Source organism: Belonocnema kinseyi, chromosome 4, assembly GCF_010883055.1.
Source record: "Belonocnema kinseyi isolate 2016_QV_RU_SX_M_011 chromosome 4, B_treatae_v1, whole genome shotgun sequence".
Lineage (NCBI taxonomy): Eukaryota > Metazoa > Arthropoda > Insecta > Hymenoptera > Cynipidae > Belonocnema > Belonocnema kinseyi.
In genome coordinates, this window is record NC_046660.1 from 106,328,744 (window position 1) to 106,355,946 (window position 27,203).

The 27,203-nt window shown below is 31.0% G+C and overlaps 2 protein-coding genes across 2 annotated transcripts in view; one reads left to right on the forward strand and one right to left on the reverse strand.

The window, feature by feature from the left end:
- The window catches only part of LOC117171242 (voltage-dependent calcium channel gamma-5 subunit), a 154,890-nt gene extending 131,589 nt beyond the window's left edge, over positions 1-23,301 (forward strand). The window contains exons 6-11 of the mRNA XM_033358355.1: positions 6,726-6,869; positions 11,646-11,734; positions 12,359-12,514; positions 12,658-12,867; positions 18,815-18,975; positions 22,550-23,301. Of these exons, the coding sequence (XP_033214246.1) occupies positions 6,726-6,869; positions 11,646-11,734; positions 12,359-12,514; positions 12,658-12,867; positions 18,815-18,964 (749 nt within the window). The 3' untranslated portion in view covers positions 18,965-18,975; positions 22,550-23,301. The remainder of the gene's footprint in view (positions 1-6,725; positions 6,870-11,645; positions 11,735-12,358; positions 12,515-12,657; positions 12,868-18,814; positions 18,976-22,549) is intronic.
- A 66-nt stretch (positions 23,302-23,367) lies between these two features.
- The window catches only part of LOC117171243 (transmembrane protein 114), an 88,010-nt gene continuing 84,174 nt past the window's right edge, over positions 23,368-27,203 (reverse strand). The window contains exon 6 of the mRNA XM_033358357.1: positions 23,368-24,680. Within this exon, the coding sequence (XP_033214248.1) occupies positions 24,430-24,680 (251 nt within the window). The 3' untranslated portion in view covers positions 23,368-24,429. The remainder of the gene's footprint in view (positions 24,681-27,203) is intronic.

Sequence of the window (27,203 nt, forward strand, 5' to 3'; positions counted from 1 at the left end):
ATTTTTTACATTAAACAATATGAAAATAAGCTCAATAAAAAATGTAATTTTGCACCCTAAACTATTTTTCTTAAAAATTGTTCGTCTGTTAAACAGTCTGATTATCAAAATAATATCTATTATGCTATTGAAATTATTATTATGAATATTTATTAAACGATTGGTTTGTTCGGAAACTAATTTCGTTTTTTTTAAAGAGCAAATTGAGCTCGGTTGATTGATATATGGAATACACTCTATTCAGTTATATATTGACCATCCTTTTTCCACAAACTTCAGCCATATGAAATGATCTCGTGGTTCAAATTAGTGTTTAATATAGGGAAACACGGCTAAAGGCATATCTACAAGAAAAGTGCAATTACTTTCCAAACAACCCAGACTTTTGACAAAAATCCGTTGAAAAGCATTAATATTTTAAAATGAATAATTTTATTGTTTGTTTTTTTGCTGAATAAATTTGTCACATTTAGTAAGCTTTGAAATTCCTTATTTAAATTATGAGCTTTGAAAGTAAAAAGATTTCCAATCTTCAGTCCATCAAAGTTGAATGCTCATAAAATTCGAGCCTAGGAAAGTAAAAAACTAGGCAATTTTATGAACAGTTTCATGAATTTTATCAAATTAATTGTTAAATATAGATAGTCCTAATATATTCTATTCAAGATTTCTAATTTTTTCAACTTATAAACTTTTAGGCTTCTCAAATTTGTACGTTTTTCAAGTAACAAATTTAAAAAATGTTAAGTCCATTGAAGAGATGGTACATTCTAAACTTTTCATTCATTTCTAAGTACGTAAAATTAGAAATATATGAATTTTAAATCTGCTGCCTATAAAATTAAATTATAATTTAGTTTGTAAATGTAAAAGATCAGAAGTTTCGAAATTTAAAAAAGTAGACATTTAAAATGAAAACCCTCAGAATTTACCGTCTCCACAATGAAATTTATTTGACAAGAAATTGAAATTTATTTAGAATATTATTATTTTTTTCATCCTCTTTAAAATATCATCCATTTTTTGGTATTTACCAATATCCATCACGTAGTTTGTTTCTGCTGGTGATGATTACACCAGAAGAAAGGTCTTTTACAGTCTAAAATACAATACTTATAACAATTTTCGTCAAACACTTTGTATGCGTGCAAATGTTCGACAAAGAAGCACTCTAACCTTTTTTGCAAATAGTTTTAAATTCACCAACTATTTATAACGAGATTTGTGTGAATAAGAAAAAATTCTGGACCATCTCGCAAACTTCCACGATCTGCGTGAACACTGGTGCGCATTACCTCTCGTTTTCTGCGACTGCCGACGAAGTTCTATAAGCTGAGGTGCCTCAGTTCTTTGATTTCTCGTCTATTAAATTATCTTTAGCAAGAAATGTAAAACTTCGTTTGGAATAGTATAAAATCTGATCAACTTTATACTGTAATGTACAAAATTATGTTTTAAATCCTATCTCTTTCAAATTCCTCGACTGTCATGTATACTCTAGAGAAACTCTTTCAAATATTGGTAACCTTTAGAGTATTTCTTAGAGAAGATAGCTTAGTTCATAAAATACTTTTACATAAAAATTACTCGACTTTTTTTCTGCGACTCAGTTTTTAAATATTAGTCGACTTTATTCGAAATTTCATAAATAGTTTTCTATTATTTCTTTAAAGTCATTGAAACATTTGAAGACTTTTCTCTCTGTCCAAGATTCTTCAAATAATCGCCTAAACCCGGGTAGAAATTGCCTCTTTATGCCGAAACTAAATATTGGCTCTTATGAGGCCGCAGCCAGATTTTCTAGCTGGAAGAATCTAGGCTTCCCCTCTACTGGCCCTCAACAGGATATTGTCGTGTGCTACTTGACTTAAATTATTTATATACTTATTTTTTAGCACTATATTTTTTAATTAAACTAGATAAAAAGCTTTATTCGTAAAGATATACTTGAAAAATAATTTCTATCAATTAATTATTTTCTCGAGGGGTCCATGTAAAGCCCTCGACAGGTAAAACGGATAATCCAACATGTGGTTCCTTAAAAATTTGAAAGGAATTTTTTTGTAAAGATCGATTTAATTTGAAATTATGTAAGTACGTTTAAAAATCATATATAACAAATCGAGCTTGAAACCCCTTTTTTCGTCATTTCTAAAGTATCGGATGAATGCCGTCAAGCATTTATGATATCGGACTCAGCGTGGGATCGTAGCTATAGGGATTAGGCGTTCAACTTATACGCCTATTACAAGCATAGCGTCGCACTTCACAATTTAAATCATGATCAACTTTTTAATAATTTAATAATATTTTATTTGAAACAGCAAAATAAGAAACAATAGCATATGCTTTTGAATAATAGCATATGTGTTTGACCGAACCCGAAAACACTGCTTGATGCTTCAAAACAATATTTCATTGATTCAGAAGTATTTTTTTCTCAGCGTTTGAGGGATTATCTAGATTCTATAAAGATCCTATTAATAGGCCCTCATTGGGTTGCCTACTGATTACCTCGCTAGTTGAGCGTGACGCTTTCGCTTGCGCCCTAGATAGATTGCCACTTCAGGGCCTCGATAGAGAATAGTCAATCTAGACAGGGCCTCTTAAGAAACAAGTTATAATTTTAAGCCATTACATTTTTCCGTGTACACATTTCGTTGCCCTACTCAAGTTGCCAGCTTTATGTCTTCCTTAATTGTGGCGAATCTACATATAAATGTATGTTCCTAAAAGAGAAATATTGTTCAATTTATGTGAGGTTTTAAAATGAATATACGTAAAGGGCCATGCATAAATTACGTAAAGTTTTTCCCTGAAATTTTGAACCCGCCTTGGTTAAGGTCCTTAAGATTCCCCCCCCCCCCTATCCACTACCTGACGTGATGTATGTCGTCTAAATTTATTTCATGAATTTATTTATGGGCCATCCAAACATATTATAAGGTAAGTGTGTCAGTTATCGGAAGCTTAAGGCGCATTTCAGATTTCAAATGCTCAAAAAATGATATTAAACATATTTAACGCTTAAGAAATGGGGTTTATCGAATGAAGCGTACCTTTAGGAAGGTAAATTACTTATTACTTGTAACATATCCTATTAGAATGAATATTATAAGAAGGTCGAAGTTATAAATACGAGAATGCATGGGTTGTCGGCAAGTCAGAAATCTGGCTGCTTCAGTTATCGGCACTTCAATGTGCGAGTGATCGGCAATAGCGTTTAGGAAAAAACATTTTTGCTGAAAACGAAGAACACAACAGCTTACTATTTGTAAAATACTGCCCATCTGCCGACAACCCATGAATTGACGAAGAATGGCACATTTACCTTACGAATTACCAAAGTAGTTTAGCCTGCAACCAAGTATTGAAATGTTCAACCAAAAAAGATTAATTTCCAACGTAAAATCTATAATTGTTGCTATTTTAATCCAGAAATAATTTTTATTTTTAAAGAAAAGCCACTTGAATTAAACACAACAAAACAAAACGAATTTTTCACAAAATCGTTGAATCATCCAAAAATACAGATTAATTTTCAAATAGACAGTTGCAGGTATAACTAAAGAGGATGAGATTTGTACTAGAAGAGATCAATTTTGAAATAAAAAAGACGAATTTTTAACAAATGTTGAATTTTCCACCAAGAAACATTTTTCAGTCAATACAGAAAAAAATTTTCATCACAAATGTTGAATTTTCAAGCCAAAAGACGAGCTTTCTATGAAACAGTTCAATTTTCAATCCAACAGCAACAATTTTCAAAAAAATAAAAAATTTACAACAAAATACTTAAAGCCTCGACTAGAAAGATTAATTTTCAACCATAAAGTAGCATTTTTGACATAAAAAAATTTGTTTTCTACAAAAAAAAAGATTAATTTCCAACAAAATAATGAGATTTCAAGAAAATAGTTCAATTTTTAACCACAAAAGAGGAATTTGTAACCAAAATTGAACTATTTCAATTTTTTATTCAAAAAATTAGTTTTGAACCAAGAAAACGAATAGTTGAGTTTTGTACCAAATTCTTAAACAACATTTTTAACTAAAAAATATCTTATATTCATAAAAATAGATGAATTTTCAAATCATAAGAGGAAAAAAATGCCAATAAAATGGTTGCATTTTTAAGCTAAAAAGATATGCTTTTAACTTTCTAAATATGAATCAGTGAAAATTTCACTGATTGAAATAGTAGTTAGACATTTCACTGATTAATCAGTGATTTCGGACTTATTCATTAATCAGTTCAGTATCATCAGAGTAAATTATGTAAAGCATAATCTCTAAATTTTTGATTTAAGCGTTGTTATTACTCTTTTACTTTAGTAGCAAGAAGAATTCCTTAATGAAATAATTTTTTTAAACTTCGAGCTGTAAGTCTGCTGAATTAACTGCAGGATAAATATACTCTAACTCGTATAGAAAGTACTTACTTAATGGGTTTGTATACGCCTGCCCAATCTTGAAATTAAAGTAATATGGGAGGTCGTTTGTGATTTAAAAGCATTGGAACTTTTCACCTTTTTTAATATTTGATTATATGTATGCGGGTTTAAAGTTTTTACTATGATTCCTTGATTAAATGTACTAAACTATTATTTTCTTATGATTGCTAAATTGACATGGTGCAGTGCTGCCAACCCTCAAAACTGGTTATTTCACTGAATGAATATGTGAGCTTTCACTGATAGTCACTGACCCATTTCTAGCTATTTGAATCAGTAAAATTTCATTGATTCAGATTTAGAGAGAAGAAAATAGTTGAATGTTTAACGAAAAAAGATCAATTATAAGAAAATTGTTGAATTTTCAATAAAATAATAACATTATACACCACCCTCACAACAAAATGATATCTCTGGCATATCCCTAGGATATCGCTTCAGGATATGAGATATCTTGAAAAATGTATTATAAATGTCCCAAGATATCCGTGGTATATCCCAGGTAATGTCATGACGATATTCGAACTGAATATCTACAGGATATCCCAATATTATAGTAAAATGTCCAACAAATGTCTCAATATTATAATAAGATATTCCAATACATTACTAGTGGGTTTTCATTCAAGAAATAAAAACATAAATAAGAAAACCAATTTTATTGCTCTTAGGAAGTTTTCAATGTATACCTTACATGTAATACTTATTTTATTGCGTATATAATGATAATGTTACATATATACATTAGTACTTCGTATATTAGGAATTTATTTCAAACGTTTGAGATTAAGTTTACTTTAATGTAGAAAAAGCAGCAAGAGCTGACACTTCTAATCTTTTTAAACTTTCAGCTTGCATGAAAGAATTAATTGAAATTGATATACTTTAATTTTTTTACCTCTTTTAATGAATTTGCAAAATTTTTATTAATCTTAATTAGAAAACAAGATTTGTGATTGGAGGTTATGTTTACAAACATCATCATCTTACACTTAAATCTACACACATATATAGTAAAGCAGAATAAATGCATGTCTATAAAATGTTCTGTACATTTAAACACAGATTAAACAATCATCTGATCATTCTGACACTTGAAACGATGTTTCAAATACAGTAAAATAATCGTATACGGTCAACAAGTCACAAGACTTGGAGAAGACAAGACTGCAAACTTATAAAGGCGGCGCAAAGATCTTCGATTCTTTGTAACTCCGGGGACAACATTTTTTTAGAAATAATGATTTTGTTTATTTAAAGGAAACTGAGTATAAATTATTTGCAAAAGGTACAGATATGAATTTTAAAGAGTATAAAAGATTAAATAATTAGGATATCTTGGAGACATACTTGGCATATATTGCATTTTAAACATTGGACATCGCAATAACATTCTAAGGATGTCCCGATTTATGGACATTAAGATATCCCATATTAAAAAAATTGAGACCTTAATGGGATATCCTCAGCATATTCTGAGATATCTTTGGGACATTCCAGGGATATCGAGATTTCCGCCCCGTAGGATATTATTCGTGATGTCCCTACGATATGCTTTAGATATTGTGGTAGATAAATGGGATATGTCGCCGACATCCATTGCTGTGAGGGCGATAATAACATTTAAAAAAAGATGAATTCTTAACAAGAAATGTAATTCATGCAGAGACCCTAAAGAGTGGCAAGATACACTTTATAACTATTCAAATATTAGTGATGTGGTATTTTAAGATTAATTTTCTCACATATTTATTTTTTTGAAACACTGACTTCTTTTGCAGGTATTATTATTAATTAATTCCAATTTTTTATTTTAAAAACCCTGGACAGTATAGTCTAATCCTAATCCTAAAATTTCACTACTGGGCACTTAATAGTTTTCAAAAATATTAAAATCCGGATTTTTTATTTGAAAACTGGAAGAATATTTTCTTTCAGATATCACGTAGTGGAGAAAAACAAAAATAACGTCTCATCTTCTATTTCAATAAAGGTTCCACTTATGGGCTATTGAACTGAGCAGGAAGCTCTCTCACTTGTATTAATAAAGAAGCTCGTATATCTTACAAGAAGCTGTAAAATAAGCCTTTTTCCTTTCTAGCTTGCTGACAATATTCCTTGCAATTTTCTACTTCTTTTAATATTCGTTTAATATTACCTCCGGTTTCGCGAAGCATTTTCTAAGAAGAATCTTTCACAAAAGCTCAAGGCCACTATGCTTGCAAAAATGTTCTTTTATTTTCTCTTTATTTTTCTTGATTTTTTTTACAGACGCTGTAACAAAGTCAGCTATGTTCTTCTTTGCGGCGACACTGTTATTGGTGATTGCTGAAGTTTGCTACTTCGCCACACACGTTACTCGTCCAAAACCCAGGCTCTGCGTTTTCGTCGCCGGCGTGGTTTTCATAGTTTCCGGTGAGTGAGCCGGAAGGCAGACAATTGTATCAAAGCATCAACTATATCAGAGGATTTGAACAAACTTTGCACTCCGAAAGACCGGAACTCTATGTTGGTATCTAGAGTCTGGCGAGATGACTTTGGAGACTAACTTTTTGATGCGTTTTCAATATTTTTCTGATATGTGGACCACTTTCAACTTTTTTACTATTTTTAATTTTTTCGACATTAATATGCTTTAAATGTAAAAATATTAATCTTTTTACTAATAAAATTTGATGTTTTAGGACTAGAAAGAAAAATATTACTTAAAAAGAATCAGGGTTGAAAATAAAAAAATTAATTAACTGCATTCATTGTTGCCCCCCCTCCCCCTTAACGACGTAAGATATTTCAATAAGAATACGTCTAGAGATCATAAATATGTCATTATTATGATTATCAATATATTCGAAACTTACTTGTCACATTAATTTAATAAATTACTTTTATTCTTATTTTGAATTTTGAGTTTTAAAGTGCAAAGGTGCAAAAATATACACATTTATGTGAATTTTAGAACTGAGAAGAACTCAAATTCTAAAATTTTTAATTAAATTGACTTAAATTGGAAAATATTATTTTTTAAATATTAGAACACAACCATTGTTCATTACTATCGAAGCGTTATTACAATCGCAAGGTTTTAAATTTTTTAATTATAACCTGCCTCATAAGGTTTATTTATAATCAGACATTTAAGAATTTGACGGTTTCCTCCAACCTTCTATGATGCTGAAATAATTAAACTTGTACTTTAAAATTAATTCCTTTGGAGGTTTCGTTCATTTTTGGAGATGAATATCTTGCAAGGAGAAAAAAAATGCAGCTGAAAAAAGCAAAATATTTCATAACTCAAATTTTTCGCAGTCGAATTACAAAAACCAGTATCAACTTGCTTCATACCGCGTTTATTTTAGTTTTAGTTATTTTTATAATACAATTCTCACGAATTATATAATATTAAAAAAGTTCGATTGCCTTCAATTCTATTTTTAATGGTCCACTGGCGTACATGGGGAAAAAATAATTCTGCTAGGAGATATGAACGGATGGGTGGGCATCCAAAATCAGGATTCAGAAAGAGTACTAGGTAATTTTGGGGATCCAAGAACAAACTATAACGGAGATAAATTAGTTGGTCTATACTTATAAAGGGGTCTGTTTATTACAAATACTTAGTTTAGGCATAAAATGATCAACGTGTACACCTGGTCTAAAGGAAATAGCCACAGTATAATTGACTTTGTTGTTGCGGATTAAAGACTAATATACAGAAGAAAAGGAGATAAAAGCGACTGCAATAATTACAGAGGGTTAAACTGATTGAGTACTGTAAATAAAATATACTCAAAAATACTTATTCGTAGGGTGATGAAAATAACAGAAGAAAAGATTTGGGAAGTCCAAACTAGGTTTATTTAAGGAAGGTCATGTACGGATCAAATATTTAGCTTAAGGAAAATCACAGAGAAAAATTTGAGAGTAGGAAAAAAATTTTTCTGTGCATTTGTTGACCTAGAAAAAGTTTTGACAAGGTAGATAGAAGTCAACTTTAGGAAGTCCTGAAAGAGTATGGAGTCAATGGATGGCTTCTACAAGCTATAAAAACAATATACACGGGTAGCCAAGCGAGTGTAAAGATAAATGGGAAATTGAGTGATTGTTTCGGTATTATTCAAAAAGTTAGACAAGGATGCGTTATGTCTTCATGGTTATTTATATTATTAATGGACAAGTGTTTAAGAATGGCTCTTTTCGACGAAGAAGGTGTGGATCTCGAAACAGTAATGGTACGTGGGTTAGCATTCGCAGATGATAAGGTTATTATGGCAGAGTCAATCGAAGACTTGCAAAAAATGTTGAATAAACTGAATGCAAGCATGAAGAGCATGGGCCTCAAAATAAATGCAAATAAAACAACAACTAAGGTGTTCGAAGGAAAGAGTGAGAAAACACTATCCAATATTTTATGAAATAATGAGAGAATTGAAGAAGTTGATAAGTTTGTATACCTTGGTAGCTTATTTACTAGACACGGGACGAAGTAGAAATACTTTAAATAAAGCTAAAATGGCAAAACACAATTCTATATTTGTACCGACTCTACTCTACGGTGACTCTACTCTACAAACTTATTAATTTGCTAATAAGTCCTAAACTGCGCTATCGCAGGAAATAGAGATAAGGAACTAGATATGACTTTATGTAAATAGTTGTAAATAATTGTATATATAGAAAGAATAAGATTGTAAAAAATCTTCAAAAAAAAGATAAGAGTAAAATTAATGCAATTGACATGAGATACTTGCACATAATATGTGGGAAAACTCTGATGGACATTGTGAGAAACGAGATAATTCTCAAAGAATGTGATGCAGAAAAGACGCTAATAGATACTTAGGAAAGAAATCGGTTAAGATGGTTCGGGCATATTAAGGGAATGCCAAATGAATGACTAACGAATCAAGTGTATCAAAATAAAGTAAATGGCAGCGTGCCCAGAAGCAGACCGCTGAAAGAATGGTTAGATTGTGTAAATAAAAGCCAAGTTAGAAGAGACATAAGAAGCCACCGAAACACGAGAGCCTGCATGACAAAATGAATGGATGTATAAGAAGCTAGATAAGTATACCAGGACAGAAAAGTATGGCGGCAAATAGTTAACTTTGTGAGGATCTTTACTTGGGGTGATTGCTAGAGAGATTGATCAGCAGCCTGGGTCGGAGCAGTGTTACGGAACAAACGTGTTATTTAAATAAATACCACGAGAATTCTGGTTCGATCTAAAAATTTTAAATCCGTTCCTCACATTACTCATTTTCTCACCAAGCAAGTCACGCCTACCCCGAAAGGGAAATGGCTTAATGGTGTAATGGTGTAAGGAGAATGTGGTTATTTGATACGCTGGTATGGCTGGTATTAGGTTATGGAGCAGAGATATGGGGTTAGAAAGAAAGGAAAGATATTGAGAGTTTACAAGAAAGGTATACAAGGTGGACACTAGGAGCAGACTGGAGGACGCCAGGATATATGGTGAGAGAAGAAGCGCAAAGGGATGAGTTAAGTATTAGAACGGGAAAGAGGGCATGGAAATTTGAGACGAAGCTGAGGGAGGGAAAAGGGAGGGGGGAGTTAGCGAAAAAGTATTTGATGGAGGTAGAAAAGAGGAGAGGGCGGGCGATCGAATTAACGAGATGGGAAGAAGAAAGGCGGGAGTTCTTCAATGATAGAGAAATAGAAGACGGGACTGAAGTGCCAAAGTATTTATAAAAGGGATGGGGAGGGAGATGGTAGACCAGCATTGCAAGATTTAGATTGGGAAACGAGGTAAGGGAGGGAATGTGCTGGGAAAAAGAAGAGAACAAAAAGTGTAGAATATGGGAATGGGAGGAAGAAACATGGGAGCATGTATGGGAAGGATCTAGAAGAGAAATTGAAGATAATGGAAGCTGGAAAGGGAATGTGGTTAAGATTCTAGGGGAGGATGGATTAGGAGAAGAATGGATGAAGGAGTTGCAGGGTGCTAGAGGAGCGAATGAAAGAGAATGAGAGAATGCGCTTGAAAAAAGGCAAATGAAGTTACAAAAACGTGAAAGAAAAAGGAAACGGAAATCGCTTAGATTAGAAGCATAAAGATTGTAAGTAATGTTTATGTAATAGTATAAGTAGACTAAGATGCGTTTTCGTTCTCATGCTCTCTCTCTCTCTCTCTCTCGCTTGCATTCTCGCTTTCGTTCACTCACGCACTCGTTTGCTAATAAGTCCTAAACTGCGCTATCGCAGGAAATAGAGATAAGGAACTAGATATGACTTTATGTAAATAGTTGTAAATAATTGTATATATAGAAAGAATAAGATTGTAAAAAAATATAGATATAAGCGGAGAGATGGTAAGGAATGGAAGTCATGTGAACCCTTAGGGAACACATTATGAATAAAGAAGAAGAAAAAGAACCATAGAACATAGTGATTGTATGGTCAACAAAATATTTAGTTGAAATGAGCTGCAATTTTTGGTCGCTTTAAATAAATCTTTTGGTAGATGGATTATTAGGTGTATTTAACAATAATGTATCATTGGGTCAGTTAAATAATTTGTTGAATTGACCAGAAATTATTTTATTGAACCAAATTTTAAATTATATCCAAGAAAACAGTTTTTTCGTTCAGGAAAATTTTTTGCTGAATTTATAACCTGAGTTCTTCTTAATTATATAATGCCCATATATGCCCAGAAATAATAATTTTGTATTGTAAAAATTATGCAGGCATTTATCATTTTGCAAGCATATAAATTCAGCATACTTCTTATTAAAGATACTTATTATTCATTAAGGATGTTAAAGAAAAGTCCGATTCGCAGCTTGAATTTTCTATTTCTTTCTTTCTTTTGGGTTCAAAATAAAACACGTGCACGAAAAAATTGACTTTTTTGCATTCAAAACTGCACAAAGTGTTTTAAGTTGAATACAGTTTTAGGCTCTGAAAGGAATAAAATCGAACAAAATTGTAAAGTATTAAACTTGACATTGTCCATGCTAAACTGACTGCTAATAAAGATGAATATAAAGAAAAGCACATACAATTTCAATCTCCGAGGACTCCTTTAATTTTCTTTAAAGTGCTGGCACAATATATAAATATTCAAATGATGAATGAAAGTTAGCCAACAACCCACATAGAAGGCACATATCTGTTTAATAAGAGAGCCATAAAATCTCCGCTCTGAAAAATTCTTTTCATACTTTTCAGGTCTGTTGATGCTTGTCGGCATGGTAATGTACATATCCGTGTTCAAGGCTGAAGTGGGTAGCAAACTCAGATCAAGATCTTCTTTTCAGGTCAGCAAATTTTTAATTGAAACTCATATAATCGAGAAAATCATATCTGATGCAATGATGAAATCTTTTCTTCAGTCTCTTATTTCCTTGTAATTTATTCTCTGACTTATCATTACTCTCTGATTAAATCTATTCCAAACCGAAGACGCTGACAACATTAGTAAGGTGAAGATCCCAGTTAGTGACTGGGTAAGTGACTGGGTAAGACTGGGTTAGTGACTGGTAAACAAGTAGTTGTTTTTTAAAATTAAAAGCATGATGACAGCAATGTCTGCATTGCTTAGTAATCATCAATGATGTTTTGTGTGCTTCATACGAGTGAAAACGTTAGTGACACCTGTAATACACTAATTTTAAAATTTATTTCCTGGACATATTTATAAGAAATTTAAGGTTGAAACATGCTGATTTTTCTAAGCCTTAATTTACATTTTGATTTTAACTAAACTGTTTAATAAATAAAGAAATTAATTCAGGCTGTCACTCACTGGTCGCATATAACTTACTGTGGTCTTCACCTTATTTTAATTTAAAACATAATTTCCAAAATTAATAAATTTTGACTTTAAAATGTATTTGGTCTTATGAAAAACCAATTCCAATAGAATAATTTGTTGATTTCAGGGGCCACCCTTCACCTACAGATATGGCTACTCTTTTTTGCTCTATGTAAGCGGTTTTGTCACTACAGAAGTAGCTGGCACTTCTGCCATTTTTCTTTACATTTCCTGGCACCAGCGAGAACTGATGTGCGAGAACTCGAGGCGTAAAAATTACGCGGTTCGTAAAACACCGTTTCCTTTTGAAAATAATAAATTATAAATATTAAAATTTTGTACGTATTACTGTTATAAACGGCTATACTGTAAATAAAATATACTGCATTTCGAAGTTTATACATTTTTATATTACGTGTATTTTAGGGGGTTTATCATTTGGAAAATCATCTACAACATGGTAGTTTACCAAATCATGGACATGGTGGATTTTTGTGTGAAAGACATCAAAAAAGGTATTTTTTTGGAAGGGACTCTATCGACCAGGTGGATTTTGATGAATTTTTACCACCACCTCCGAGTGCAGATTACCACGAGTATTCTGGTCATCTCACTCGGGATCTTACAACACAAACGGTATTACAAGTATTATCTTTTTTACTAGAGTATGTTTTTGTTCCTCTATAAAAGAAAGATTTGTATACTTCAAATGGAAACCTGTCTTAACAGTTTACATTTTTTATTGAACATTCAACTTATAAACTTCTACAGTTCCTACGTTGAATAATTTTAACTTCAAAGCCATCAAAATTAGGCACAAAGTCATAGGAACCAAATGTGGATCTAGATTCCTAATAAGGTTCGACGATTTTCTTGCATAAATAAGACAATTCTTTGTTGTGCAGTGGATTTTGAAATCTGTATGCCTAAATTAATGACGTAGAGAAACAATAATCTACATTTAGGTTCCCGATTAATATTATTTGAAATTTAAATGATCAAGCAATTTTACATACAAAATATTTCCAATTCAGCTTAAAATGCAAATATTATAGATATAAATTTAAATATTTTCGATGCAAGTATTAGCAATTATTTCAATAAATAGACGGAAAAATAGCGATCTTATGCGTCTGAGTAAATCGTTAATTATAAATATAGTAAGATGCACAAAACTGACATACTTCAGACGAAGTAAAAGACCATGATGTTGATAAGATCCTTTATCCCATTATAAAAATTTGCCGACGTTTCGAGGGTCAATTGCTCTCCTCATCAGGAAAAAACATCAATCCATTGTCAATGAAATTGTATGTTCTGTTTCCTCTTTCAAATTTAAATTTAAAAGTATTTTTAACCTTTTTTAAAATTTGAATTATTTTATTGTGATCTTTTTTATTTTAAATGTGTTATTTAAACAAAATAATAACATCAGCATTACAGAACTAATTCAGATGAGAGTGATAAAAACATGAATTAATAATCAATAATTCTGACTTTTTCTTAAATTTAAAGACTTATACAATTTCATTGACATTGGATTGATGTTTTTTTCCTGATGAGGAGAACAATTGACTGTCGAAAAGTCGGCAAATCTTTATAATGGAATAAAGGATCTGCTCAACATCATGATCTTTTACATGATCTGAAGTATGTCAGTTTTGTACATCTTACTATATTTATAAAAAATTATTTCATTATTGACTTTAAGGGTATTAAAACCAGGATCTAATCTCAAAATTGAATTGCCTCATTTCAATCCATCAATAATAGAATTACATATTTTTAGATAAGTGTAGGGCCTATTCCTGTCTTGTATCAAATCTGTATTTGGAGTGCAAGATTGAATAATTTCAATAGGTTTGGTGTAAAACGTTTTTTCCTTACGCTTGTGATAGAACAAAAAAACGTTTCAAACAAAAACTATTGAAATTAGCCAATTTTTGCCAAAACCCCAAAATTTTCCAAAGCCCAAAATATCTTGAAATTTACCGAAAATTTCTGTAAGTTTACCAGAAAAATTGACAAAGTTATTGCAAAGTTCTTGGTAATTTATGATAATTATTTCGAGTTAATTAATATGTCTGCGAAGCCACAAATATTCACATAATTTTGGGCAGATGTGATGGTGGGGTATAAAGCTTATCGTTGACCAAGTCAGTGATCATTCACCACAAACTGAACCTTCTCAGCAGATACCTTTTGTTCATCAACGGGCAAAAATTAAAACATATGTATATAATTTTGCAATATGCGTTTTGAAAATAAGATATTTGGAATTTACAGTTTTTGAAATTCCTTGTATATGTGACATTACCTAAAAAAGTTTCAAATTTCACAGGCAATGAATTGAGATACTGTGAATGACAACTAGGTAAAGCTCAAAAAAAATTTACAGGGGAAACAATACAAAAAAAATTCTAAAACTTTAAAAATGATCTTTTAGTTTTTTTAAATCCTCATCATTATTTTTCTTCGTAAGAGGAAAAAAACAAAGTGGACTTTACGCAATGGTCTTTATCATTTCCCAAGAACCACTTTAACTTTAAGCACGTTTCGTTGCAAAATAAAATTTGTTTCTTTACATATTTCTAACATTTAACGATATTGCCAAAGCTAAACTGCTTGTAACTGCAATAAATGATTTTCGATCAAAGTGGGCTTTATTTAGTGGCCGTTCATAGCGCCTCAATTATGCTTATTGAATTTATCAAATTTTAAACTTTTTTAAACAAATTACAGGAACAAAATGAATATATTTTCTTTTAATTTCGCAATTTTTAAATGCTTACTGACAAAAGTCATCTACTGAAAGTTTGAAAACGTTTACTGGTTGTGAGTGGCTGCAGGGTATGTTCTAAGGAAATATTAATACATATACTACTGCCTGATGAGTGATGCGTCTTTTTACATGTTAAAAGAAAAGTAATTTAACTGATTGAAATTTTCATTTCTCAATGTAGTCTTATATAAGTACACATATTATTTAATACATATTTTATTATTCATTATTTAATATTGTATTGCAAAATTTAATACTGCCTGAAATCGTTTAATTTTTCCCGTTTTTCATACAACACTTCCCTTTTGGTCAACACTGCCCCTCAGAATATAATCTGAGTGGCTTACACTCTAAAACCGGAACTCTATATTATAAAGAAACCATATCTTTAAATTTTTTTCCTTTCTCGCTTTATTTTTCAAGTTATTGCAAAAATGCGTAAAAAATTCTTAAAGATTTTTATTTTTAACAATACAATTTTTTGTTATGATGAAAGACAAAAAAGGTCTATTAAATTACGTTCTTCTTTATTTTTTAGGACCCCATAAAATTGTATTTTTGAGAAAAAAAATCAATCTTAAAAAATTGTATCAATAATTTTACAACCTTTGTTTGCAAAACAACTTTATATCTTTGATTTTTAATGATCTTGCGGCGTTTTGGAAAAAACGTGAATTTTCGTTTCTGAGACTCAACAAATTCTCGCTTCTTGCCAAGGCGCGGGCAGAGATTCTGTCTAGAAAAAAATATGGTTTTTTGAATAGATTAACATTGATTATTTTCAGAAAAACCAGCGCCATTTTGTCACGCTTAAATTTTTTTTAATTTCTCGACAATTTCGAAAGAGATCGAGAAATTATAGCAGAACCAGAAAAAAATTTAAATATCTATACTATTTTTTTAAATATCACACTTTTATGAAAAATTGGGATCATTTTTTGATAATCTGCGTTTAACGTTTTTTAAATTCACATTTAACAATAAAATATTTGGCAATTAGGTAAGATCATGTTTTATACACTTTAAAAACCAACAAATTTTAGTAAGAAATAATTCTGTGACTTAAGCATAGACTGCAACGTAAATAATTCCACAAACGGTCATTGAATAACGCACAATGTTTTCTTTAACCGTACTGTTAAAAAAATAATGTCACCACATGATATTCTAGCTCGGACCGAGCCACATAAAAAATTTTGAGCCATACCCGGTTTCCAATCACAACGCAAGTTGATGACTGTCTCGTTAGTCATATTTTTTCACGACTCCCTTTTCAAACGGCCCTGCAGTCTCATAAAATTCTGATTTTGAATAAAATATTGTACATCACTCACAGTGTTACACACGTCTCTTTACGTGGAACTCAATGTTCGCAGGACGACTTCATAATGCCGTATAACGTAATGCTGACATAAAGTGGCTTCTATACTGACCTAAAATTAAATTCTCAATACTGTATAAATGGCCCTTTTAGTGTAAACTAGAACGCCACAAAGGCGCACCAGGCTTCGAATACACCACTGGCCATGTTTCTAACGCTCTTGAAATCATTTAGAATTGTAAATTTTAAAATTCTAGGTATTAAAACCCTTGAAGTTGAAAACATTCATATTGGTTTTTTAAAGAATTATTCCATTTTTATTTTAAGATAATCAATATCTGCCCAAATTAAAATAAAGCTTTAAGGTCATGTACCAGAGTACCACGTGAAGAATTATATGATTTATATTTGGTAGCTTTATAATTTGAAAAATTTAAAGATTGCTTTGAAATTTTGGGAAATGTTTCAAAATATAAATATAAGAGAACAACTGCCAGCCCTATTTGAGTTTTATTGTTTTAAAATTATTCAATGTTATTAATTGTATTTCAGTTAGGGATCTAAAGCCCTGTTCTCAGTTACATTTTTCAACATTTTAGCACAATATATTGATGAAAATAAAAAAACCCCTTAATATTAATCTAATAAGTATCGATTACAAAAACTTCAAAATTAGTCAAAGATAATTTTTACTGTTAGCATGCGACTAAAATATGACGAAAATAGACAATAAAAAGATCAAGAAATTTACATATCTAGAATTAATCTGTTGTGTTTTTATTAACCAAAGTGATATTTAACTATTATCAGCTGTTAAGAAGAGATAGAATGTCTAAAGATGGAATTAAATATATATTTTAACACATTTATGAATAGATAACATCGTACATATATTCCATAATAAATGTGACACAGCCAAATACCTATAGTATCGACCTCGCTTTATCAGCTCACTGAATATTTTTTTGAACCTAAGAACTTTTTTTGTAAATAAAATATTGAGCTGAAACTTTGGAAAATGTATTAGAGTACAATAAAGTACGTTTAGGTACTGCATTTTGGTAGGAACTCTACTGAAAATTATTTCATCTTTTTTCTGAACCTCGACATTTTGTGAACGTTCGAAGTTTTTTTATGCATAAAAGATCGATCTCAGACTTTGAGAAATGCAAGAGCCGAAAGAAAACTAGGTTAAAGTACAAAGCTTAATAATAAAAAATGTAGAAAAATTATTTCAACAATCAATTCCAACGGCATCAGCCGGTAACGTTGTACACGAAAATACGAACCCTCTAAGAGCTTCGTCTAGTGGCCGCCAGGGTTCGAATTTTCGTGTACAACGTTACTGGCTGATGCCGTTGGAATTGACTGTTGAAATCATGGACATAGGAAACAAGGGACTAGGCATGCCATTGCGGGGGTGATGCAATCAGAGGGGAGGTCCGCCACCTTTTGATGTCCCGCGACAAACATGGCAGCGCCCACATGTTTTTATTTTCATGCACAGTTTGTCGGCAAAAATGCTCGTGCGCATAATCAAATGGCACTTCGTAAGAAAGCTTCAACCCCGCTCGACAAGTTAGGATGGCATTCCTAGTCCCGTGTTTCCTATGTCCATGGTTGAAATATATTTTTTTACATCTTTTATTATTAAGCTTTGTACTTTAACGTAGGTTTCTTTCGGCTCTTGAATTTCTCAAAGTTCGAGACCGATATTTTATGTATAAAAAAAGTTCGAACGTTCAAAAAATGTCGAGGTTCAGAAAAAAGATGAAATAATTTTCAGTAGAGTTCCTACCAAAATGCAGTACCTAAACGTAGTTTATTGTACTCTAATACATTTCCCAAAGTTTCAGCTCGATATTTTATTTACAAAAAAAGTTCTTAGGTTCAAAAAAACATTCAGTGATCTGATAAAGTGAGGTCGGCAATGTAGGTATTTAGCTGTGTTACATGCCCTTAAAAGTATATATTTCTGTTTCAGTTGACCATTTTTAATATTATCATTATTTTCAAGATAACGATTAACTTTATTCAATTATTAAAAATAGTCGTAGGACACGATGACAATAAATTAGTGAAGAGGAATTCTTTTTCTAAATGTTTGAATGTCAATTTATAAAATTGATGAATTACGGATGTTATTTACATTTATCACAGTTTCTTACATAAATACGCTGCAAAATTCAATTCAATATGTATCTGCTATATTGTACTTACAAGTACTATTTTTATGGAAAAATCAACAAATATATCGCTGGACGATGCCTATAGTTTTCGTGCGCTAAAAATCCTTACATTTAAAACAAGATATTATTTTAAATAAGAACGAAATTTTCTCAGGACAAGTTTTCATTGATGTTTTTAATTTCATCCATATTCATTTTTCTAATTATAAAGCAAAATAACAGAAACTTTGAAATTTATGTCAATAACAGTCTTGACATTATAGGATAACCTGTCTACTCAATCATTTTCAGGTCAGTACGACCGCAGACGTATTACAAGAGGAATATAGTCCAAGTATTCATCATGAATTTGTAACATTCTCCCTCGAAGAATCTCTTCCGCCCATGCCAGTCAGATCTGAATGGCCCCTCGACACTTTGAGAAGAACAACCCCTGTCTGATACAGTGTCAGGTAAGAGCCCTCTAATTTATGTCTTTCTTATATTATCAAACAATCTGACAAACAGGGATTTAAATCTCATTTTAAAAGAAATTACTTTTTCTTTAATTGGAGGAATTCCAAACTCTTTACACACGATTGTGTTTATTATATTTCGGCAAGCTTCAAACAACAGAAATACGTCATACAATAGATAAATCTTCGACCATTTAAAAAATAAAATGATACGCAGATAAAATTAATAAAAAAATAATCTTGAAATTCGTTGAATATCTTCTATAATATTTTTTTTTCTTTGAAAATTAAAGTTTTTGAATAATAAAAAAGTATTGCTATTGTTTAAAAAAGTATGGCGAATTTCTTAAATGTACAGTTTTTACACATGAGCAATGATGACCATTTTTTTATAAAAAAATTTCCTTAATTTAAATTTCATTTTCATTATTCAGCTTAAACCAAAAAGACCATGCTATTATTTGTCTTTTATGGTAAAAAAATGTTTTTGCGGCTTTTAAAACATTTCAAATTTACAAAAGAAATTAAAAGTTTATAAATCAAGAAACAAAATTATAGCATGTTTCTTTGGTTCAAGCTGAAGAGATTTTAGGTTCAACATATTTAACTTTTTTAAGATGAGTGCCTATGACTCATTCCGAAACCACATTTATTTTCGCATATTTAAAAAAATTCTAAATTAAGCACATTTTTTACAATTTCCAATTCCATAAATATCCTCGAATATTAAACAATATTCTGAGCGATTCAATTTGAAACCAATCATTGAAGAAATACAAAATTCTTCCATTAGTAGATATTTCAACTTTAAAAATTTATGATCTATAGCGACGTAAAATATCCTGCCAAACATTATAAGCAAAAAGTGTATTTATAAGATTTATCGCATCTGTAATATTTTTTGGCTTTTCTGATTTCCAATTGCTTAGAATCAACAGAGTATTAATTAAGTTTCTCAAGTGATAGGTTCGATTGAAATGGATCCAAAAACTGAAAATTTGATGTGAACGATAGAATACAATTTTTCCTAAGTTTTGATTTGTTATATCATTTAGGAGGATCAAAAATGATATTATTTCGGAAGAAATTCGCGAATCTTGAATTTTTAGGAGTTCAACTACAATTACACGCCACCCATTATTCAGGCATGCACAAAACGGATTAGAATTTCTATATTTTTCAATTAGGAAAACGTCAAAAATCTCTTTTTAATATCCTGAACTATAGACTGGATGAAATATGTCAGCATCACTCCCAAAAATCACCCTTATTATATATGTAAAATTTTTTTAATTACAGGTTAGGATTTTAAAATTTGATCATTAAAAAATGTCATAAATCCGATTTGTTATGCCCCGAATATCGCAAAAACAATGAAACGACATGGACATAGGATGTCGTAAAGTTGTCGTAAAGATGTCGTAACAATGTCGTAAAGGCGTCGTTAAATTTTGTGCCCACTGGGAACCTGATTATAATTATAACTGATTATAACTTCAAACTGCTTTAACATTTATTCAAAATCAAAGAATTTTTAAATATTGGTATTTGCTACGAGATTTACGAGACGAATAAAATAAAATAAATAGTATAACACGAATCGATTAACATAAAAATCTGAAAAATTATCTATGATTCTAGATTCTGCAGTATTGTAAATTATACTATCACAAATGACGCACAAAATATCATTTTTTCTTTTCTCGACTTTCATGAATCTGTAGGACAATTGGTCCTACATTTTCTTTCAGACCCCCTCAATACATTTTTTTACTATTTACTGTAATGAAAAGTTGAAATGCGGACACGCCAACCACGACTTACATCAAGAAAAATAGACTATTTTAGGTACTTTTCTATATTGATGCATGCGCACTGAAAGTTTTCATTCGAACGTAATATACGTCAACACGCGTAGAAAACTAAAGAGGCAATATACGTAATATACGCGTAGAAAACCAAATATAATGCGTAGAATACGTTACCAACCCTGTATATTACTTTAATTTCACAATTGGACTGTTATATACAAAACCGTTAAGGGCATGTGATACTTACTGTTTCCCCGGCTTTTCTTTCCATAAAAATGAAAATTTTTAAAACTGAATTCAGATATGCTATAAAATATCATAACGGACGTCCCCGGACTCTTTTTTCAGGGATAACAAAAAATATATATTATGCTAACTAAAAATGTTATGCATATTCATTATTTTGAGGTCAGGTCGTTTTTCATATCTGCCTTTTCGATGATAATCTTGAAATTATTTATGAAATAAACTTTTTTGATTGCTTGCAAACAAGGTTAGTTCCGGGAGATTAGTTACTATGTTTATTTGTAAGTCAAAAGCTTTCGTCCAAAATATTGTGTAGTTTAGAAGTAACGCTCGGTTGAATTGTAACACACATAACCTCGAAATATACTCGCACGTTGTTAGCAATATCAAAAAAATTTTGATAAAAAAACACAAAAAAAAGTGTGTGAGGACGTCCGTTAGCATGTTCGCTATCATTTCCCAGATTTTGATGGAAAAATATTTCTTATCCTAGGAAAAAAGCCGGGGAATCTAACACTGAAAAAATCGATACTATTTCCTAAGCGCTATGCAAATTAATCACATTTTGCTAAATTAAAGCTTTTTTGAATTAACCCACAAAAAAGTGTGTGGGGACGTATGTTAGCATGTTCGCTATCATTTCCCGAATTTTTAAGACAAAATATTTATTATTCTAGAAAAAAAGCCGGGGGAACCTAAAACTGGTAAAATCGACAATTTTCTAACCCAGTGGGCACAAAATTTGGGGACGTCTTTACGACATCGTTACGTCATCTTTACGACAACTTCACGACATCCTATGTCCATGTCGTTAAGATGTCTTTACGATATCGTAAATAAGTCGTATGATCTGACGATGTCTTTACAATATCGCCAAGACAACTGAACGACATGGACATAGGATATCGTAAAGGTGTCGTAAAGTTGTCGTCACGATGTCGTAAAGACGTCGCCAAATTTTGTGCCCACTGGGAAGTATCACATGCCCTTAAGTCAGTACTTCTTATACAAGTAAGAGTATATTTATCCCGCAGTTAATTCAGCAGGCTTACATCCCGAAAATTAAAAAATTGATTTCATTTAGGAATTCTTCTTGCTACTTAAGTGAAACAGTAATAACAACGCTTAACTTAAAAATTTAGAGGTTAAGCTTCACATGATTTACTCTGGTGTTACTCAACTGATTAGCGAATAAGTCCGAAATCACTGATTAATTAGCAAAATGTCTAACTACTATTTCAATCAGTGAATTTTTCACTGATTCATATTTAGAGAGCAGAAATGTAAAAAAAATAAAACTAAAGAAAATTGTAAACTCTGAAAACAACCAATTTTTTTATCATTTTTTCGAAAGCGGGTAACTAAGCTGCTTATCTATAGATTAAAATTAATTATGCTTTTTAGCACCCTAATACGCTTCTTTTTTGCGTCGTAGCGATTTATAATTTCAAAATTTTTCATTTTTTACTGAATCTAGTATGCAGTACAATAAAATTCATTTCCTCAATTCACAGATATGCGAAGCTGATTGAAGGCTTCGAAACCGGCTCAAGCGACGAGCAAACAGATGGTGAAATCGAAAATCAGAACGAAGAAAACTCATCTCAACCAGATGAGAATTATGATTTCGACTGCGAAGAGGAAACCAAACTCTGTGCCTAGTGAAAAGTGCGTCATAAATAGACTTTTAACAAAACTCTAAAGTGATAAAAGGACTCAAATCACAAAAAAAGATGAGACAAACATTTGTAATTTTAACAATCGTGAAAAGAAATCATCTGAAACTTAGGTTCATCTTAAGACTAGAACTTCGACTTAAAGCTCACTAAGTGCAACGAGGAGCTTGGAAGACAGAAATTCTTCAGTGCCTCTGAAAGTTTTCAAGAAAGATTAGCTCAAGGCACAAAACCCAAATCGTCGTCCCTGAAGCGTCTAGGTGTTCCGAAAATATTTTCAGATTGGGTGTGACGACGTGCCAAGGCAAATAAGAACTATTCGTTGACTCGAGGCTCTATCGAGTTCACCAAAAGCGAAAGTAAAATCTTTTTTACTCTAATAGCTCTGAATGGGACTGAAACATATGTAGTGTAGTAAACTTTATCGTAGATGTTTAAATATGACGTGTAGTTAACTTTTGTACACGTGAGACGTCCTTATTGATGCAATAAAAGTAAACTGTTCATTTGTATTTGTACACATACTGAACGAGATAAAGAGCCTGTTACATACGTTTTTCATCATCGGAAAATAAAATTGCATTAAGACGACTTTGTTCTTAATTCCAAAATGAAAAACATTTATATCGTATAATTGGGAATTTTTATTTCCTTAAGTTCTTATATAAATAGTTACAAAGTATTCGATAAAAGTTGGCGTGAATATACATTTTAATATAATATTCAATCATTTTTACACAATAGTATTCCACAAGTGATGTCGATAATAATAAAAATAGTTAACAGAAAAAATAATGTTATATAATTTCCCGTTGAATCATGGATTGTAAAGGTCCCAAAATTCAAGAGTGAAAATTTGTTCGAACTTCAGTTAGATTATCTAATTATAATCTGTAAATAATATTCGTGACTTGTAATAATATCGTAAATATTTAGCAGCTTTGGATTGCAAATATATTTAAAACAGTGTCAAATTCTATTTGAAATAATAAATATTTCAAAAAATCCTGAAATAATCTAATCGCAGTATTTGAAATTTAATTATTTATTATTTAAGACGATTGCGGAGGGTAAGAATCGCATTTTTTAAGGTTGTAGGTGAATTGCAATGGAAGATTTTAATAGTTCGAAATTCCGAAATCGATGACTGGAAGTGACTAGAGATGACTAGAAGTAGAAATATACGTAATTAAATGTCAAGGAACATTAAAATAGAATATATATGTATATATATAAGACTTTTGAGTTGGATAAAAAGGATATTGATATCACTTATATTATATTAGGAGAATATGTCTCAAAATTCGTGGCACTTTTTTTCTTGAAAAAAGAAAAAGGTAGCTGTGTCATATCTGTTAGTTCTAAGAGCAGAGTTGTTTTCATTTTACCATCATCATTCAAATTAATTGACAGTCAAATCCTGACTAATTCCAAAAAATAATGTAAACATATTTCAATTTGAGATTCTTCTTTTTAAGAAGTTAGATTTTACATCTACATTGTAGATCAATTTTAAATGACCTCTCTATTTTAGCGAAGTTTATTTTAAATGATAATTCCACATTCTCAGTCATTAATATTCATCTTAGCTCTACCGTCAAGTTATTTTTTTTGCAGAAAATACGAGCGTTTTCAAAACTAGTTCGAGATCTAAAATCGCAGGCCTATTTACTCGTATTTTAGGTTATTTTTAGTAATTAAACAATCTTGATCAATTTTTAGCGCCCTATGATAGTGGGTTCATCAGCCATGGCAATTTCTTCAGTTGGAGCCTTGTCACGTTTTCTTTTTTTGGAGAAGATTATGAAAGCACAGCCTGACATCAAGTTGATGATGAAGACGAGCCATGCCAGGACCAGAGAAAATCCGTAACATGTAATCGCATCCGGTGGGTGAATTTCGAACATGAAATGCTTTTGATATTCAATGGACGAAAGAAGCACTTGTATGACGACCATAACACAGGCACCTGCAAACATAAATTTAATTAATAATTATTTATCAATTATCAAAATAAGTAAATTTTTCTAATGTGATACTTTGCATTTTCGGTCTCAAAGCCTCATAACTGAAGATTTTGAGAGCCGGAATTGAAAGCTGAACGATTCTACATCTGAAGGATTTAAAATAGAAAATTCAAGGCCTTTAAAATTCGAGAATCTCCAAACCAAAATAATTTGTGTATTAAGGGAACATTTCCTGTAAAATTGCAGCAAGCCTTTTGAAAATTTTCGTACAAATATAATTGTAAAAAAGCATTTTTATAAAATGATTTTTGTAGCAATTTAGTGGGTACTTCTAAAAAAATAGTTGTAATAATGATAATATAAACAAAATAGGTATATGCATGTATTATATGATCAAACCCAAGAGTTAAACTTTTATTTTTAGTTGTGGGTTACCAAATTAAATTTGGCACGTTAATTATAAATATGATAGTGGAAGTAGACACAAATTCAATTTTTAAGGTCTAAACACCTAAAAACCGTTTTTACAGAAATTTAAATCAGTCAAATAGAAAACTGTAGAGAATAAAAACAAATATATTATGTTAAAAACGTTTCTTCTCTAAAAACATTATTTTACGAGAAAATTTAGATTTTCTGTCATATACGTCCATCACTTTCGCTCTTCTCTCAACGTCTCTTTCTTCTCCATCCAGTCTGACGCGACCGAAACCGAAGTCGTATTTGTGCGAAAGCGAGTGTGAAGAGCGCCATGAGTGTGTGACGTAACTATCGCATGTTTGGACGTGTTTGCACGTGTTTGAAGTCTACCTAAATAGAAATATCAAGGAAAAATATAGTATTTTTAGCTTCAACGTGATTTTCTAAAATCACAAAAAAACCCTTGATGTTACGCGAAATTGAATTGATCCCAATTGAAATATACTGGGGTATGCATAAAAAGAATACTGTTCTTGTAGAATCACTATTGACGTATGGCATATTTGTTTGACAAAAAAAGTCAAATACATTCACAATGCTACTGTAGCAGAAAATATATGACTTGCAAAATACGACATTTCTGCAGTAGCTTGTGCGTTAATTACATACAGCTTTACTGTAAATTCAATCTTGGAACAAACGATTCGCGAAAGTAGCAAAGAAGATTGTCTGGATGCTATTGACCAACAATTTGAAAATAAAGGCTTCGCGAATTCAAAGAATTCTCGTTATTTACATAAAATGGTGAATCATTCCAAAGAATTTGTAAATAATTATACCGGGACACACTCGAGTCCTCCTGATGATAGATGCATCGATTTTTATCACGCAGAAGCGTTGAAAATCCTTATTTTCAGGTGACTCAATGCATTGAAATTGGCTATCAGGGAAAGAGCAACTAGAAATTTTATCGAAAATAATCAGATACAAAAGCTAGAAAAAGGCAAAATAAAAGTATAAAAATTATTTTAAAAAATAATATATAAATAAAAACAAAATATAAAACTAAAAAAAATGACAAAATATTATTTTTTCAAATATACTTCCAAGTACTCCAAGCTTACCGCAGTTAAGAGCTTAATTATTTTTAAACCAAAACCAATATAAATACGGTATAAAAATTTGTTCTGTTCTTTTTTATTTAAAAGGATAAGTTTCTAAAAAGTGATAACCTTCGATTTTTTTCCTAACTGCTGCCCTATACGAACGCAGCCTCCCCCCGCCCCCCACACGAGTCATTGAAAAAGCGTACGGATGTGATTTTAATTATCTTTATGGCTAGTCACAAGGTTAGTCCTCACCCCTACTTGTTTATTAGAAAGAGGTAGAAAAGTATCTTAAATTATTTCTGTGACCAGTCTTGGTCTGATCTAAACTTTTTTTTTCTACTAATCGGTAATAACAGGGGTTCCTCAAGTTCTACATGAAGGTATTCTACACTTTTTACCAACATTATCCTTCTTTTATCGAATTTTTAAATGGTATTTTTGATTGATCTACAACTTTTATTTTAGGTTTTTTGACAATTTTTTGCCTAATTTTTGTTCCTATTTTCACTATCATATTCGTAATTAATGTGTCAAAATACATGAGTATAATGAGTATAGTGAGTTACATTTTTAATATTTGATCCACTTGATATCCTTCCGAAACGATACAAAAAAATGAAGTCGATACAAATAATTCTAAAAATTATGAAAATAATAATTTTTTTAGAAACAACTAAATAAATTTCGTATTTTTTCCAAAATTATTTTGGAATAATATTTTTTCCTTTTTATTGCCAAACCATTCCTTTCTTATTATCAATTTTTTATTTTATAAGCCTTGCTATAAAATCCAAATTTCAAAATTCCTTGTTTTGTCCTTGCTTATTTTTTTTTGTATCTGTTCAATAATGCTAATGCAAAAAAATCTGATTTATCGTTTTATCTTAAAAATTACATTAACAACTGTGATACAAAATGGTATAAATTACAACTTCAATCTTTCATAAATTCTCTGACTATTTCCAAATTCCCTGACTCTCGACTGCGAAAAAATTT